Source organism: Gossypium hirsutum, chromosome D09, assembly GCF_007990345.1.
Source record: "Gossypium hirsutum isolate 1008001.06 chromosome D09, Gossypium_hirsutum_v2.1, whole genome shotgun sequence".
NCBI lineage: Eukaryota > Viridiplantae > Streptophyta > Magnoliopsida > Malvales > Malvaceae > Gossypium > Gossypium hirsutum.
The window spans coordinates 14251800-14269810 of NC_053445.1; the positions used below are offsets into that span (position 1 = coordinate 14251800).

At 34.2% G+C, this 18011-nt stretch overlaps 1 protein-coding gene across 1 annotated transcript; it reads right to left on the reverse strand.

Annotated features, from left to right (window-relative positions):
• Positions 1–14815: 14815 nt before the first annotated feature.
• Positions 14816–17269, reverse strand: LOC121221191 (exocyst complex component EXO70B1). Its single transcript, XM_041101828.1, has one exon. The coding sequence runs from the start codon at positions 16970–16972 to the stop codon at positions 15059–15061; it is 1914 nt and encodes a 637-aa protein (XP_040957762.1). The 5' UTR covers positions 16973–17269; the 3' UTR covers positions 14816–15058.
• Positions 17270–18011: the final 742 nt, after the last annotated feature.

Below are 18011 nucleotides of genomic sequence, written 5' to 3' on the forward strand. Positions count from 1 at the left end.
CACTGGAACGAGCCGTATTTATTCAAAGTATGTAATGACAACATCGTTCGACATTATGTTTCGGAAGAGAAGATGCTTTCAATCCTGAAGCATTGTTATGATGCTCCTTATGGAGGTCATTTCAGTGGAATGAGAACTGCTGATAAAGTTCTCCAATCAGGATTCTATTGGTTGACATTATTCAAAGAAGCCCAAAATTTTGTGAATCAATGCGATAGGTGTCAGTGCACTTGTTCTATATCCCGACGCAATGAAATGTTGTAGCAACCAATTATGGAGGTTGAATTATTCAATGTTTGGGATATGGATTTTATGGGACCGTTTTTGAGTTTATTTGGAAATCTTTATATATTAGTAGCTATTGACTACATCTCAAAGTGGGTTGAAGCTGTTGCAGTCCCTAAGGATGACGCGAAGACAGTGCTAAAATTTTTTCACAAGCATATACTTACCCATTTTGGCACACCAAAAGCATTTATTAGTGATCAGGATACACACTTTCATTACAACCAAGTGGTGACTGCACTGAAGAGATATGAAATTAATCATAAAATGACTACTACTTATTATCCGCAAACCAATGGACAAGTCAGAGTATCGAATCAAAAAATTAAGAATATTCTTGAGGAGGTTGTAAACCATTCGAGGAAAGGTTGGTCTTTTCGATTGGATGATGCTTTATGGGCATTTTGGATAGGATATAAAACTCCATTAGGGATGTCACCGTATCAATTAATTTTTGGAAAGCATGTCACTTGCCAGTCGAATTGGAACACAAAAAAATGTGGGCAATTAAACAAGTGAACATGGACTATGAAGCAGCTGGAAAGAAAAGAATGTTGGATATCACTGGACTAGAGGAGATTAGGAGAAATGCTTATGAAAACACTACAATTTACCAGGAAAAGACCAAACGATGGCATGACAAGATTATTTTACAGCAACAATTTATCGTAGGTCAACAGATTTTATTATTCAATTCTCGACTCAAATTGCACCGAGGTAAATTATGTTCACGTTGGTATGGACCTTTTGAAGTTGTCGCTGTATTTCCTCATGGTGCAGTCACAATTCGAGGTTTATGTGATGACCACCAGTTCAAAGCAAATGGATAGAGGCTGAAACATTATTTTGGGAACAGTAATCAAAAGCAGGCAAAGACCATTAAATTGGCCAAAAATTTTTAATTTTTAATTAGTAGTCCTTGATTTATTTTATTTTATTTATGTTTTGTTAAAGTTTTTTTCCTTCCTTTTCGCAGAATAAATAGGTACCATTGTCGACGCATTGAAATCTTACTGTCAGCATATTCCATAAGTCTGTACTACCATTTTTAACCCATCAGAATTCAGAGAAATTTAGATTCCACCGTTTGATCCTTCTGAGTGGGCACAATTTTTATTGGACACAACTCTTCCCGCCAGCCTTATATCTCTCTACAAAACAACACGCCTCTCCATCTTCCTCTTTCACCCACTATAAATCCTCTCCCACTGTACCGAATGTAACGCATTCAAGCAACCATTTTTATTTCTTTTCTCTTCTCAAAATCATATTTTTTTACCTTTAAACCATTCTCCCTCGAAAAAAGATGGCCAAAACAAGAGTCTCAGTCAAGAAAGCCACCAAATCTGCTAGAGAACATGCGTCCTCTGCTACCACAGTCTGTGAATCAGAATCCCCCAGGCCATTGTAGATAAAGAAGCTAGTAATCTTTTTGAATAAAGCAACAAAGAAACGATTTGACAACAACATACTGAAGCAAAACATCCATCCCGAGCAAGGCATTTCCCTTTAGCCACAATAAGACTTGTGTAAACAAGTCTCCAAAACCATTTCGAAGTTAAAGTGGGAAACTTGTTGCACCCATCCCAATAGCTACTCTCTTTCACTGGTACTCGAGTTTTATGCTAATCTCTACGATCATGAGTTAGATTTCATTTTCTTTTAAGAAGGTTTAATAGCATGGGATGCTGAAAACATCAACGAGCTGTATAACATCAAGGTCGATGTCGATGAACACTCAGAGCTCATCAAGGACATCACAGATGAAAAATGAGACCTATTAGTGAATGATTTGTGTGTCGAGGGAGTAGTGTGGATGGGTTTCCATCAAAATAACTACATGATGCATCGTCGCCTCCTAATACTGCAAGGCAAAATTTGGTTTCATTTTGTCAACTACAAGCTAAAGCCCTCCATTCACAACACCACAGTTACCCTAGATAGAATGTGTCTGATACATTCTATTGTCAAGGGTAGAAAAATTGATGTAGGTGAAATACTTCACCAAGAAATAGCTGACTGCATCGTAAGGTAGACTAGGATCTTGGTTTTCCTATCACTGGTGATGTTATTGTATCAGCAAAGAGGAATCGTGCCCCGTGCTGGTGAGGAAGTCTTGGAAAATAAGGGCCCAATCAATGAAACCTCTGTAGAAAGAATGACTCGTGGCAAGGACACACCGATATTGAAAGAGGCAGAGACTAGCAAGACAAGAAAGGGTAATACTAAAGCTGACAGAAAAGGAACAAACCTAAATGCAGAGACATCATTATGGTGCAAACTGAAGAATGTCGAAAAAATGGTAAATTCTATCAACAACAGGCAGATCAAGCTTGTCGCTACAGTAAAAGATACAGAGAAATCCCAGAATTTTTTTATGCTTATACCAAAGTCTGGAACAATTTTATTGTAGCCACATTAGGCCAACTAAGCCCATCCCCACTACCAATATTCCCTGTGTTTCCACCAATCATTCATAATCATGACCTCTTTTCCTCGGATGACGACTTAGAAGATCAAGATAGATCAGTGGCATCCCCACCCATTGTGCAAGTATCTGATACTGAGAATGAAAAGGAATCTATGGACATTGAAGAATGCCTGCAAAAGATTGATAGCTTGTTTAAGGATGGTATTTTTGCTGATCAAGAGGACACTGCTTTTGAGAAGGAAGTTGCTGCTGCAGAAGAGGAAGTTGTTGCTAAAGAAAAAGAAGTTGCTAAAAATGAGAAAGAAAAAGAAGAAGAAGATTCTGTTGAGAAGATTGTCACTGTACCCGAGTCTGTGGGTGCAAATATTGATAATTTGGAGCGAACTGGAGTGAGACTAGCACAAGTTGTTAAGGTAACCAGTGAGGAGCAATGCAATTCATTGGTAATAATGGTCTACACTGGACCAGTCCAAGTGGCCTCTCCTACACAAATAGTAGCCGATGATGCTAGGGCAGAGCTGAGGACTGAAGAGCAATGACCAAAGAAAAGGAAAGGAAGCGCTCTAAAGATAAAAATGAAATGAAGAGAAGAAGAAAATGAGGAGAAAGAAACATCATGCAACCACATCGACGGCTGCAGATAACTGAATTAGTTTATTTTAAGCTTTAGTTATAGTATTCATGCATTGCATGTAGCTGTAGGTTTTATTTTGATAAGTAAACATTGTCATTGCATTTTTTTATGGTCATTACATTTTCATATTAGTGCATTAGGGGCAATGCGAACTATAAGTTTGGGGGGAATGCACACGAGGCTTGAAAATGCACCCACATTTCAAAATATTTTTTTCAAAAATAAAGCATGCAAGGTTTAATTATAGTTACTAAAAATTTTTCGAAAATTTTTGTTACATTCGATGCTTAATTCTTGAATATTGTAAATTATCAATGAATGAGTTGGATAAATTTGACAGAAGGTTGTAGCTTAAATTCATTGATGAAGGGATTAGCTTACATTAGTAATGGATGACTGTTATCATTCCTTAAATCTTAAATGAATTTGCTTTTTATAGCTGCTTATATATGTATATATAATTATCAATTAGAGACACTTCAAAGTGGGTGTAGTATGGAATGTTAAAGAGGGAACACTCAAATATAAGTGTTAGAAAAATCAACCTGGCCAAAGGCTATCACTGCATGAGTGTGTGTGGTCGCAATTACATACTCCCTAGGGGTTTGTTACACTTAGAAAAATCAACCTGGCCAAAGGCTATCACTGCATGAGTGTGTGTGGTCGCAATTACATACTCCCTAGGGGTTTGTTACACTTAGAAAAATCAACCTGGCCAAAGGCTATCACTGCATGAGTGTGTGTGGTCGCAATTACATACTCCCTAGGGGTTTGTTACACCCCATTGTTACTTCTCAAGAGCAAGGGTATAGTAATGCAACGATATCCCTTATTCCAAAAAAAATGTATATATAAATACTTAATATTGTACAATAAATGTTGTAATGGTAGATAGAACTTAGGGTTTGAAGCATAATGCTAGCATTGATGAAGTTGCAACCTTATTCATTCATGTTTATGAATTGTTGATGCAATATTCTTTCATTTGAATGTGATTCATCCATTGGGAATTTAGAGGGTTCAAGTTGCTATAATGATCATTTGCCTTAGTAAAATATTTGTAGCCTTGCTAGTTTCTGTTTTACTTGAGAACAAGTAAAAACTCAAATTTGGGGGTGTAATAACACTAGAAAGAACATAGGTTTTCCCCCTTACTTATTGGTTAAATTGTTCCCATTTTAGCATTTTCAGTTTAGTAAATTACATTTTATAACTTAGTGAATCCTAGCCTATTTTATCCTTAATTTTGCTATCTTATTTCATTAATTTCGCTACATGAGTTAATTCTAGATTGCGTCTAGAATTGTCGCTGCACTTGACAGTGGTCCAGATAAGAACTAAAATTGCGTGAGCTATCTAGTCTGGTATAACCAACCTATATGTACAAGAATAGAATCATTTTGGGGAAAAGACACCTGTACTGTTGGAGGAGGACATAAAAGGTGGACATGAGAAGAGAAAGAGAGCTTTTTTTTGAATCATCGTTTTCATCATCCTACCTTGAAGCTTGCGGCCATAGCAGTTTAAGCCTCTCAGGAGTGAGCCAACGTGAAAACTAGATGCAGACTAGCTCCTGACCAGGAGACCTAAGTGCAAGACAAGAGGGAATAGAGAGATTCTGTTGAGTTGTCTAGGGATAGTTTTCTCCACTCGATTCTTTCCTATTTCTTTCTAATTGCTGGTGATTATTCTCTGTTTTTGTTTGTATAAAAGTACACATGAATTCTTGGTTAAATGTTATCTTATTCAGTCTTGCTTTTATTGTTTAATCTTGGGGTTTGAATTTTTTTAACACGGAAGTGTTATTACAGTCACTAACACTGGAAAGTACAATGACAGTTTGAGCCAACAAGCATTACAACGGAAGTTGAGTGAGGATTAGAAGAATTTAGTCCAATTGTTCTTAATAATGCCATATTGCCATCATTGGAAGGTCAGGTTAATATGCATGTTTAAGTCTCAGATTAAATAGAGGAGTGACGCTTGGTAAGATATACTTTGAATTTTATTGCCTCGACAATCACCTATCTTTTTATACCTTGTGAGTACTTAGTATTCTGCTGAAGATTCATGTTGGGGATCCCAATGTATCATTATCATATTTTATTTTATTGTTTTCCAATTATTACATCGACAACCTATCCCTGTGGGACCGATATCTGCTAGACTTACATCTGTCTACTATACTTGCATCGATAGTGTGCGCTTGCACATTATTGTTGTGACGTTAAATAGTCGATCAGTACCTAAAGTCACCAAAATAAAATAGAGCACACGACTGTGGCACTTGCCCAAGTGAGGTACATGGCCGTGTGTCAAACCATGTGGTAGGTTGTGTGTGCCATATAGTACCTTAAAAAACAAGTCATGCCTTTCTTTGCTTTCTTAAGGCTCAAGCATGCCATTAATCATCCAATCAACCTATTCAAAACACACCAAAAACATATCAAAACATGTCATTTTCCTAGTTCTAACCAACATGCCATAAGACACCTTCACAAACAACATCCAAAGCTAACCTTTAACTTCATTTCCTATCCAATTCATGATTAGATAAAAAATGCCCTATAAAATACCAAAGTTTCGTAACTTTCGTTATCAAATAGCCAAGTCACAAACCAAGGCATATTCATCAATACATTTGCCATCCAAAATGAATACACATATCAACTATCAAGACATCCAATATAGATTCCGACCACAACAAGATGAAAACCAACCAAAATATCGCCTAACAATTCTTCGAACACAAGTTAAAACTTATCAACGTTTCATTTCATTCCATCATATACCCATACACTCTCACATTCAAGATTTCCATAATAAAACCATGAACAATATCGCCATTTAACTTTAAAAAATACTTCAATTGTGTACACACACAAGACATATATATAACATTTTACCATATAAATACATGTGTATATCAATTTCACCTAGTACATGCCACAAAACCATAATATAGTGTTTCACAATCTACCAAAAATGGTTGGATAGTATGATCCTCAAACTGATCCAATCGCCCGGTTCGATAAATCAATATCTTATGATCACATTTATAATTTAACAGAATCATTAACTACAATATAATCATGTCATCACAGTCATACCAACAGGTGAGATCTTTATATGCACAAGTTATAAACCATTCAAACTATACAATATCATTCAATACTAAGTGTAACAACCCGATTTTTAGTGGTGATGGAACAGTGGTTTTGGGACCACAAATTTCAGTCGTATTGACTCTTAAATATTATTTTTAGAATATTTGTAGAGTTATTATAGTTGTATTAAAATCTGGTTTAGAAATATCAACGTTTAGATAGTTAATTAAAAGAAAAGGACTAATTGGTAAAAGGTGCAAAATTTAGTAATTATTGTATTTAATTGATTAAATAGCTTAAAAAGTAAAAGAGGAAGGACTAAAGTAGCAATTATACCTAGTTAATATAGTGGGACAGCAACATGGTTTAAATGAATTAAAATTTTAAGTGATTAATGACATTTTTGTAAATAAAACAAAATTAAAACAAAATTAAGTAAAAGAAATAGGTTTTTTCTTTATTTTACATTGCCATAGCCCAAATTCATGGTTTTTCAAGCTAGGAGAATCAATCAAGAAAATTTTTATGCATGTGAGTGAATTTCTTACCCGTTTCTTGTAATTTTTATGTTTTTGAGATTGTTGCAACTAGGTCCAGCTAGTCTGTACTTTCGTTTCTGATTTTGTTAAAAATTTTGGAATTTTCAATTGTTTAATATTGTATTTTTTATGAATGTCAAATTTTGGAATTTTCAATTGTTTAATATTGTATTTTTTATGAATGTCATGTAATTGGAGCTTTGATTTTGTTGTTTGATGATTTTGCAAAGTGATTTTTGTTAAATTTTAATTTTAGGATTAAATTGTGAAAATGTCAAAATATTAGGGTTTGATAGTGAATTTGATGTTTATTACGGGCTGTTTGAAGGCCTAGTATATTTGGATAAAATATTGACTTGAGAAAATTGGTTAATTTGATGAATTTCAAGCTAAGGGACTAAATTGTGAAAATTGTAAAATTTTGGGGAAATTATGTAAATTCAAAAAATAAAGGGGTAATAATTGTAAATATATTGGAAATGAAATATATGCTAATAAATGAGTAATTTTATATTTTAGATCAAGATCCCGTAGATACTCGTGGAAAATGAAAAATAGCGGAATAGTCCATGAACTTCTGCAATTACTATAATTCAGTCAGGTAAGTTCGTACGGTTGAATTTAACATTTGGATAAATTTATGATTTATATTATATATATTGTATGGTTGGAAATAAATTATTGATTTAAATACTTGATTTGGATTGAATGCGAGATTTGAGTACATCCGTGTTTTGGTGTATGACAGAGTTGGAGTGGTGATGGTATTGAAGGGAGATATAGACATATTACTCAAGTATACTGAGGTTCAGCATTTGTTGCGAACTCTTACGTTATACTTTATGTTTGGCGTGATTCGGGTAGATCAGCTTTTACGAGCTTCTGTTAAGCTCTTACAAGCTTCTGTTGGCGTACTCGGGAGGACCAGCTCTATTGAACTTCTATTGACGATGTACTCTTACCTGTAAGTCATTCTTCGAATGGAAATTTTTGGTAAGGTAATTTTTTTAATGAATTTGAAAGACATGTCATTTATTTTGTATTGATTTAAATACGGATGTATTTATCGATTGAAGTTGTGAATGACAGAGAGTTCTCTTGGATGATTTTTATTGTTTGAATTATTATAGTTAGTTATGTAAGATTTATCGTTTAACTCGTCGAAATTACTAAGCTTCATTAAGCTTATTTTTGTTGTTTAATGTCATTGTAGATTCTCAGAAGGTTGGACGATCGAATCGGCACTCAAGTCACACTATCCAGCTTATCTTGGTAGTTTCTGAAACTTTTAATTCAGATTATATGGCATGTATAGATTCTTCTACGGTTTTAGTTAATGCTTGGCTTATATAAATATTATGAATGATATTTTGTGCAAATAATCAACTTACGTATTATATGAGAATGAAGTATAGTTGTTATGCTAGTATGTATGGTATATATATAATTGAATTATTGTGATTGTGGTACCCTTGATAGGTATTTTGATTAGGTATTGCTTGAGTGAATTGATGAATTGAATCAATGTTTATTTTGTTGTAAAATTGTATATACTTGTGGTACCAATGAGGGTACATTGGTTAGGCACTTATTAGGTTTGTTTTGATGTGTTTTTGGCTTGAACAATGTCATTTTGAATTGGTATTTTGGTTGGTATTTGAGCTTCTTATGGTCCAAGCAACTTGAAATGGGAAATTTGTGTTTTAAGGTTCATTTTTAGGACACACTGCTTGAGACACGGACTTGTGTATCAGTAGTGTGTGACACATGAGCGTGTGTTTCAGCCGTGTGTGACACACGGCCATACGACATAGCAGTGTGTCCCGTGTAGGTTCAATGCATACAAGTTAGGCTGTTACATGGCCTATCACACAGCTTGACACACGGGTGTGTGAGGTCACTTCAAGGGGTACACGGCCTGGCACACGGGCATGTGGCTTGGCTGACCCAAGTCATTAAGTTACACGAGCATGGACACGGGCTGGCACACGGACGCGTGTCCCTATTTCGAATGCCCACATGGCCTGAGACACAGACGTGTGTCTTAGCCGTGTGAGTCACATAGCCTGGCCACACGGTCGTGTGACCCCTACAATCTAAAATTTTCAAATTTTTCTTAAAATTTTCAAATGTTTTTGATTTAGTCCCAAATTGTTTCTATAGTATTTTTAGGGCCTCGAGGGCTCGATTAAAGGACATTATGTATGTATTTGAATGAAATTTGATGATGATTGTATTAATGTATGATTTGAGTAGTTTACTATTCTATTTGTCTGGTAATGCTTCGTAACCCTGTTCCGGCAATGGATATAGGTTAGGGGTGTTACACCAAGTCACGATATAAAATTGGAAAACATGAACATATTTACAAATCATTCACCAAAGCATTATTTCCAGGTTTCAAATACACATAATTATATCATTTAACCATAAAGGTTTAGCTCGGTAAACTACTTGAACAGATACGAATACGCGGTTATCCACCCAAAACATGTCAGAATGCTCAACCAAGCCAATCCAAGCAAGAATACACCTGGGCACCAAGTGCCTAGCCCATAGGCTAACATCCCTCTAAAAACACGCTTGGGCACCAAGTGCCAAGCTCGTAGGTTTTACATCCACCCCCAAAAACACGCCAGGATCACTGTAAATATAACTTGGTAATCCGCAACAAATGTTGGATTCTAGTATACCTAATGTATAATAATATATCATATAACATCACCTCATAACAAGTCAATCTTGTACAATGTACGAAATAACCTATTGCCATGCCAATTTTATCCTATCCTATGTTCATTCGAGCATGATACATGTAACCGTATAACACTTTCCATATCTATCTATTTTCTCACCAAATCAATCGTAACTTTTAAGTTTACATTTAATGTCACCAAAACATAGAATTTAAAAAATAACATTATCGATATATAAAACAAGACCATATGAAATTACCAGGGCCAAACAACAAAGATAGCAATATCAGGGAGTAGTTACCAATTTTTTATTTTCCACGATTATCTACCAGTTCTTGATATGCATAGATATATTCAAATTCGAAGCTTAGTCTCCCTTAACGAAGGTGGTTTTGTTGCCACAAGAAGAAATGAAGAAGATGATATTTTTATTACCTTTTACATTTGTTTATTCATTTATTTAATTACCAAAATACCATTAATTATACATATTTTTAATCTAAAACACATATGCCATATCGTCACTATCTTAACTATGGTTAAATTGACATATAAATCTATTCAATTATTTTTTTTCACTGAATTAGCCCTTTAAAACTAATAGCGATTGACTTTTGTAGCTTTTACGATTTAGTCATTTTTCTTTAATTAATTATCCAAACACCAAAATTACGAGATTAAATTTTAATATGACATTAATGACCTCATAAATATTAAATAATTAATATTTATGGACTCACACATTGGAATTGTGATCCCGAACCACTATTTTCGATACCACTGAAAACGGGTTGTTACAACGTGGCTGAAGTTTCTCCAGTATAGCATGAGGCTAATGAAGACTTTTCAATTCATTCAAAAACTCCACTACGAAATTATTAGCTAGCTCGTGACAAGGTAAGATGTGAGATTAAACCACCACAGAAGTTCTACCATGGAAACCTACTAGCATATGCTCTAAGTGTTGCTGAGAATATTTATTCAATCAATCCTTCCAATTACTCTAAGGCAGTTTAGGCTCTTAATTCCAACAAGTGGCTTGTGGCGATGGAAGAGGAGATAAAGACTCTTAAAAAGAACAAACCATAAAAACTCGTAAAACTACCCACAAAAAAAAACAGGGTGTCGGAATTAAAAAAAAAAGAATGGTCTAATTCGGATGACACAAGATACAAGGCAAGGTTGGTCGCAAAGGGCTACAGTCAAGTGAAGGGAGTTTATTTTCATGATTTTTTCTTTCTTGTTGTGTAGCATACGTCCATCCGGGCGTTGTTAGCTCTTGTTGCATTACACAACCTTGAATTAGAGTAGTTAGATGAGAAAATAGCATTCCTTCATGCCAACCTAAAGGAGGATACTCATATGCAACAACCTGAAGGCTTCAGGATCGAAGGCAAAGAAGACCATGTTTTCCTTCTACGAAAATATTTGTATAGCCTAAAGCAGTCTCCTCGGCAATGGTATAGGAAGTTTGATTCCTTTATGTCAAGCATTGGTTTTATTCGAAATAAGTATGATAGTTGTGTGTATTTACATCATCTTGAAGATTGAACGTTTATATATTTTTTGCTTTATGTTGATGATATGCTAATTGCAGCTAAGGATCCATTCGAAATTGATCAGTTAAAAATCATGCTCAACTCTAATTTTGATATGAAGGATCTTGGTGAGGCTAAGAAAATCTTAGGGATGAAAATTTCTAGAGATAGAAGCTCTAGGAAGATATTTTTATCTCAACAGAGATATATTGAAAGAATTCTTGATCAGTTTGGGATGCAAAACTCAAAACCAGGTAGTACTCCCTTAGCTGCACACTTCAGAATTTCGACTTTAGAGTAACCACAAACCAAAGATAAAGAAAAGTATATGTCCTCAATTCTTTACTCCATTGCAATCAGAAGTTTGATGTACGCAATGGTTTGCACTCGTCCCAATATTTCACATGTTGTTAGTGTCGTAAGTAGATACATGGTAATCAGTTAAGTGGATTCTCATATATTTAAGGGGGACATCAATTACTTTTTTAAAGTGCAAAAGAAGTTTAGAGGGTCTAGTGGGTTTCATAGACTCAAATTATGTAGGATATTTAAACCAAAGAAGATCCCTCATGGGTTATCTGTTTGTTTTTAAAAAATGTTCCATTAGCTGAAAAGCCACATTTCAAACCATTGTGGCTTTATTGATTACCAAAGTTGAATATATGACAACCAAAGCTGAATATATGACAACCAAAGTCTATTCAGGGAGCTAATTAATAAACACATCGCGACTATTGTATATTGCGATAGTCAAAGTGTCATACATCTCAATGAAGATCAACATCACGAAAGAACAAAGCACATAGGCATTCGGTATCACTTTGTTTGGGAGGTGATCACTCAAGGAGATATTCAGATTCACAAAATTGGTTCAGAAAATAATTTAGCCGATATGATGACCAAAATCCTTCCAATTTCAAAGTTCAAACATTGTTTGGACTTGGTCAATATCCTGCAAAAATTGAGTTAGGCCTCTGACGGGGCTCGACAAAGAAGGCATTACGAAAATACGAGTCAAGGTGGAGATTTATGGAGTGCGCCTCACATTTTGGATGAAACAAGGTCGACATCACCACAAGAAAGAGTCGACATCCCAATGACGTAACACACGACGTCTTGACGATGCGATGGATGATGTCAAGATAAACAGATAAATGATGTCATGACTTGGCGATGTGTTCCCCACTTAATCGGGTTTCTTACCCTAGTTAAACTTTGATTATTTTTGCCTAGTCAAACTCTGATTTATCCAAGACATTTTAGTCATATTTGACCTCTGAAATAATCTATAAAAGGGTCTTAGTAACTTTAGAAAGGTAGATGAAAAATACAACATAACACAATTAAGAAATAACTTTAACAGAGCTTTAAGAGAATTTTGTGTTTTAGTTTGAGGGTTTCGTATTTAAGGTTCAGAATTTGTTTTGATTATCTCCATCTTGTACTTTTGAAATTTCTTTCTCATAAGTGAAGTCCACTTTTCCTGTTTTTTTTATCCTCTTTAGAGGAGTTTTTCCATGCAAAATTTGTGTTTTTGATATTCTCTATTTTTCTCTTTCGTTGTTTATTTGAGTCAATCTCGAATGGTACTGGAGGTATACTGAACTAAGAACACTTAATCTTGTTCATTGAGGAATGTTTCTTATGAGTGCATTGAATGAAAAATGAAGTGAGTTACTTGTATAATGTCCCGAGTTTTCAAGGGGAAAAGTTAGAAGAAAGTTGTCTAGATATTTGGTAGAAAAGTGAAGAGTCTAATTTAGTGAGTATTAGAGGTTGTAATCAATTTTTGTACGTGTTGCATAAACATATTAAATGTTCGTTGTTTTTCTACCTTATTCATATTCAGTGCCTGAAGCAGTTGGCATTGGTCACTAACATTGCCAACTGCTTTTGACTCTGCTGATAAATATCAAATTCAATCGATCTAACCCATTAATTAAAATATGCATTGCAGTTATTTTTAAGTTAAAATTCAAATTTGGATAAGTGTTTGTATTTGTTAAACATAATTCATTTACTTATCTTCAATAACTTTTAATTTAAGTCTTTACCAACTTCAAATTTAATATCTAATTCATTTTGTATCTTACCATTGCATAATATATGTAATTTCTTAAATATTTTTGCTTTAATCATAAAATACAAATTTGATTCGGAAATTTCTTAATCAATAAGCAAAGTTACAATTAATTTGTATTCACGATATAAACTCATTTTCTTAACAACCTAATCTCATATATTAACGACAATCATCATCATCATCGAACAATTTAACCTTTGTCTGTGTACTACATATTGTCAATTATATTATTTTAGTTTTTAATCAATTAAGTGAGCTTTTGCCATTATTAACAATTTATTAGTTGAAAAAATTCAACATTTTGTATATTATTATTCTAATTTTTTTTTCTATATTTTCATAATTAACTTTCAATCCTAATATAATTTAAGAATCTTTTTTCAATAATTATTTATAATCAAAGACAATTTAATAAAAGGTGTTTTTAAAGTAATATTATATTCTGTCAATCAAATAGAATAATCATATACTCTAGTCAAATTAAATTTTGTAGACAATTTATATATTGAAATTAAATTTTGTAAACAATTTATATAAAAATTTAAAACATATTTAAAATTAATATTTCAAATATAATAATTGTAACAAATTTAAATATAATTTAAATTAATTTATTTCTTAAATTTATAACATATGTCTAAATTTTATATTTTAAAAATTTAAGGATGAATTAAAATGTATCATAGAATTAATTTTTTTAAAAAGGAATTAGTCATTCTTTGTTTGTTCCTTTCGGGAATTTACATTTTAATAGTAATTTTGATAGTAATTATTTAAATAAATAATTCTTTTTATAGAGAGTATAAATGATTATGATTGTAATAATTAGGAGGATTCTACTTAAACCTGTCTATGAGTCGGGTCTCGAGTAAGGTATTTTTGGCCCGGGTCCAGCTTCTCCAGAATGTGAAATTTTTTGTGTTTTTTATTATTTTCTTGTTATATTTTTACTATTTTGCTACTATTTCACAATTATGTTACTATTATTTTGTTGTTAGTGCTCGGGTATTGTATAACTCTTATTTTATTGTTAATTTTATTACTATATTAAAGGTATTTTATATTTGCTTGTTAAGTTACATTTATTTTAGTGTTATTTAAGTATATATATTTTTAATTTATTGAAAAATATTTATTATAATATTTTCAGTATTTTTAATATATTATATTTTAAAAATATATATAATTAATACGGGACTGAATTCGAATTTTAAGATTTTTATTTAGATCAAATTTAAGTAAAATTTTATATCCAATTTCAAGCCAGGCCTAACCCAAACCTAATGGTAACATGTCTAAAATTTTTATTAAACCGGAACCATGAAACCTCTAATTCTACCTTTAACCCTCCTCGTCGAATGTAAATTAATCTTAAATTTCAATATAGGCCCCCTCAATTAAAAAAAGCAAAAACTATAATTTCTGACCCAAATAAAAAATCTCGAAGGTTACAATCAGAATCTTGTCCTTCATACAATACTTAAAAAGAAAAGGAAAAAAAAGAAAAAGAAAAATATTGCAAGAACAAATCAAAAGTAGATTACAAGAATAAAATTTAGAAGGTCTTATGCCTTCTAAACCAAAGCAGTCTAATTGAAACGATCAAAGCAGCTTGCTTGAGCCATCTGAAAAAAAAAACGAAAAGGAAAAGAAAAAAAAACTACAAGATCCCTCGCCATCTTAGTTTTCTTTTTCTTCATACAAAAAGAGGTTGGGTTTTCTTTAACTTTTTTTTGGTTCCTTAATTATGGTTTCTTCCTTGACATGGAACCAGAGTTTCCATCAAACAAATCATCAATGAAAGTCTCAATGTCTTCAGGCTGGAACTTTATGTACTTCTCTGTTTGTCTTCCAGGATCCAAGTAGCCAGAGAACCTTGCCAAGAATGATCTGTATGCTGGTATCACTATTGCAGATATGGAAACCCTTAGCTCTGATTGCAGCTGCTTATCATTCACCACCCACAAGCTTTGAGTCCTATGGATATCATCGAACATGGCGTTAAAGCTCTTGAACCTCTCTTTCAGCACTGGTTTCACCACCTTCCCGTTCACATTCAATCCCTCCACGTTCAAACAACCCAATAGCTTCATCCACGTCTCCCTCTTGTAAGTCTGGTGGTAGTTCCTAAGATCAGACGATGTCTTGCGGCACCACGTGTCCTTCATTGCCTGATGGATCTCTGCTGAGCTTTTGATCTTCTGCAACATGTAACGCCCATTGTTCATCATGAAGATGCAACTCAAGGCTATGTCCTTGTAAAGCTTGGACTTTGCCTCTAGAGCCGAATCCAACAAATCCAAGATTCTCAACACTTGCCCCACGAATGGGGACTGATTTTCGTCATCGTATTTGTTTCTTTCTGAGTCCCCTTCGTAGCTCCGGGGCTTGTTCGTTGAATTAGCTCTTTCGATCTTGGAATGGTCCTTGAATACTTTCTCTATCGTCTCCTTGTACTCATCACATGCATACTTGAGGTAATTCATGGTGTAGCGAGTCAAAGGATGAACAGCCCCTCCAGGAACTGGGGTTTTCTCTGTATCGGATTTAATTGCATTCTCAAGGTCACAAAAGATGAAAATCGCCATTTCACCGATCCGGCAACGTGTCGTGGTCATCTCGTTCCGGAGTTCTTCAGCCCATTTAGGCAACACGCCGTCGAGGGAGGAAAGATTGTCGCGCAACGTGTCGTATATGTCGAGGAACTTGAAGAGTTTCTCCGTTGAACGCTTGATGGTGGCGACCGCTTCAACAAAATTGAGAAGCTGGAGAAACACGCCGCGTACGATGTTGCTGAAGAGGTTGGTGGATAAGGAAGGGTAACCAGAGAAGACTGTTTCGACCAACCTGCACTCGTTAGAGAAGTAGACTTTTGTACATTGTTTGAAGGCCTTGATCCATGGGGGGATGTTTTTTTCCAATGCTTCCCATTGCATCTTTTGAGCCTCGTCGATGCTGATCTTCTCATATCCAAGCTTGTTCAAGGTCTCATCAATTATGTTCCTCCTGGTAACCATGTAAGCCTCACAACATTCAGATTCATATCCGCCAAAGATCATCTCCTTGGCGATTTTATTCAACTTGGGTATCACTTGGTAAGAATACCCCGAGAAGTTGGATTCCTCTTTTGATTGATCAAGAGTCGATTGATCTTCGCCGTGTTGATCTGCAACAACCTCCTGTTTCAAGTCAGGTTCCTCAAGGAGAGACCTGAATTCATCCTCCAAATAACACATGGCTTGTTGTTGAATCTGACCAATGCGGTTGATTAACGGAGCCTTGTCGGAATCCGATAGATGTTTATACAGTCTTGATATCTGGTCCACAACTTTAAGGAAGGATCCATCATCATGAAAAAGCGGCTCATGCTTAGATAATTTCTTTTCTACAAGATCTACATACTTGTGGACAAAGTCAGGAATGTCTGGAGCTTCTGCATCATTTTCGAGTTTTGACAAGAAAGTTTCGATATCATCATAAGATTTTTGCAGGGTATGTTTGATCCCAGCGCGTTCTTCTTTTTCTTTGTCATCGATGTCTTGAGATTGAGGTTGTTCGCTCTTGGTTTCTTTATCGGGTTTCTCCACCTCAGAGCTTTCTTCCTTGTCATCTCCTTTCTTAAAACTCGAAGAAGTTGCAGGCTTGTGATTCTCTTCCATGGATAGAAAAAAAGGAAACGATAATGAAGGGATGAAGAAGATTAGATGAAGGGAAGGATAAATTTAGTGGATTTCTTTTAGCATCATTTGTTTTTATTTTTTTTTTGTTCTTTTCTTTTTTCTCTTTCTTTTTTATCCCTGTGTGTGTGTTTTGTGTTTTTATCTGAATATGAAATTGAAATTGAAATGGTCGTGGGTGGCAGTAATGTACGGAAAGGAAGTTGTGGGGTTTGATTGGGAGAGAGTAGTTTTGATTTGGTTCTTTGCTTGGTTTGATGGTTTTATGATCTGTTGGTTCTTTGCTTGGTTTGATGGTTTTATGATCTGTTTTAGGAGAGTTTGACTTTTTGTTTTTTTAATGAATTATAATAATAAGGTAAAGTCTGAACAACAAATATAATTAACGCAATTTGATCCTAAGCTGCACTTAAAACGGTGAACATTTTTAATTATTAGGCTATCACATTAAATTCAGGAGAGTTGACTCTTTACTCTAAATATTTTTATATATATGTTTTGGCACTCTTTTGATGCTTTCAACAATCTCTTTCCCTTGCATTCGGTTTCTTTTTTAATAGTGATTATATAAAAAGATTTATATTAGATGCCTTTTGAATAATTTTATACCGTTAATTAATCAAAAATAATATCATAACAATTGAATTATATAAAGTATGGGGTAAAAAATGAAGGTGTTTCGTATTGTAGGTAAAATAAGGAGCCACTAAGAATGATAATGTATCTCACCAAGGATGAGATTCGAGTAAAGTATAAGTTATAGAGTTGTTGTTTTTTCTTGATCTCGATAGAGGGAGTATTAACAAGTAAAGGAAGGTCTAACGGGAGCTCCTTATTGCATGATTATGTATTAGATAGATTCCGATTTAGACTCATATTAAGGTATAGTTTAGATGTGACCTCCCAATTTAGTGAGATAGAAACATCAATGAGATTAGAAATGATATGACAACTATCTTTGGTGGCATAGTAGTGACGCTTTTTTCGTGGTGGTATGAAGTGTTCATGTACGAAAGGCATA

Bases quoted from the DNA above. Each gene is read 5' to 3' on its own strand.
- LOC121221191 (XM_041101828.1), bottom strand. From the start codon at position 16,972: ATGGAAGAGAATCACAAGCCTGCAACTTCTTCGAGTTTTAAGAAAGGA.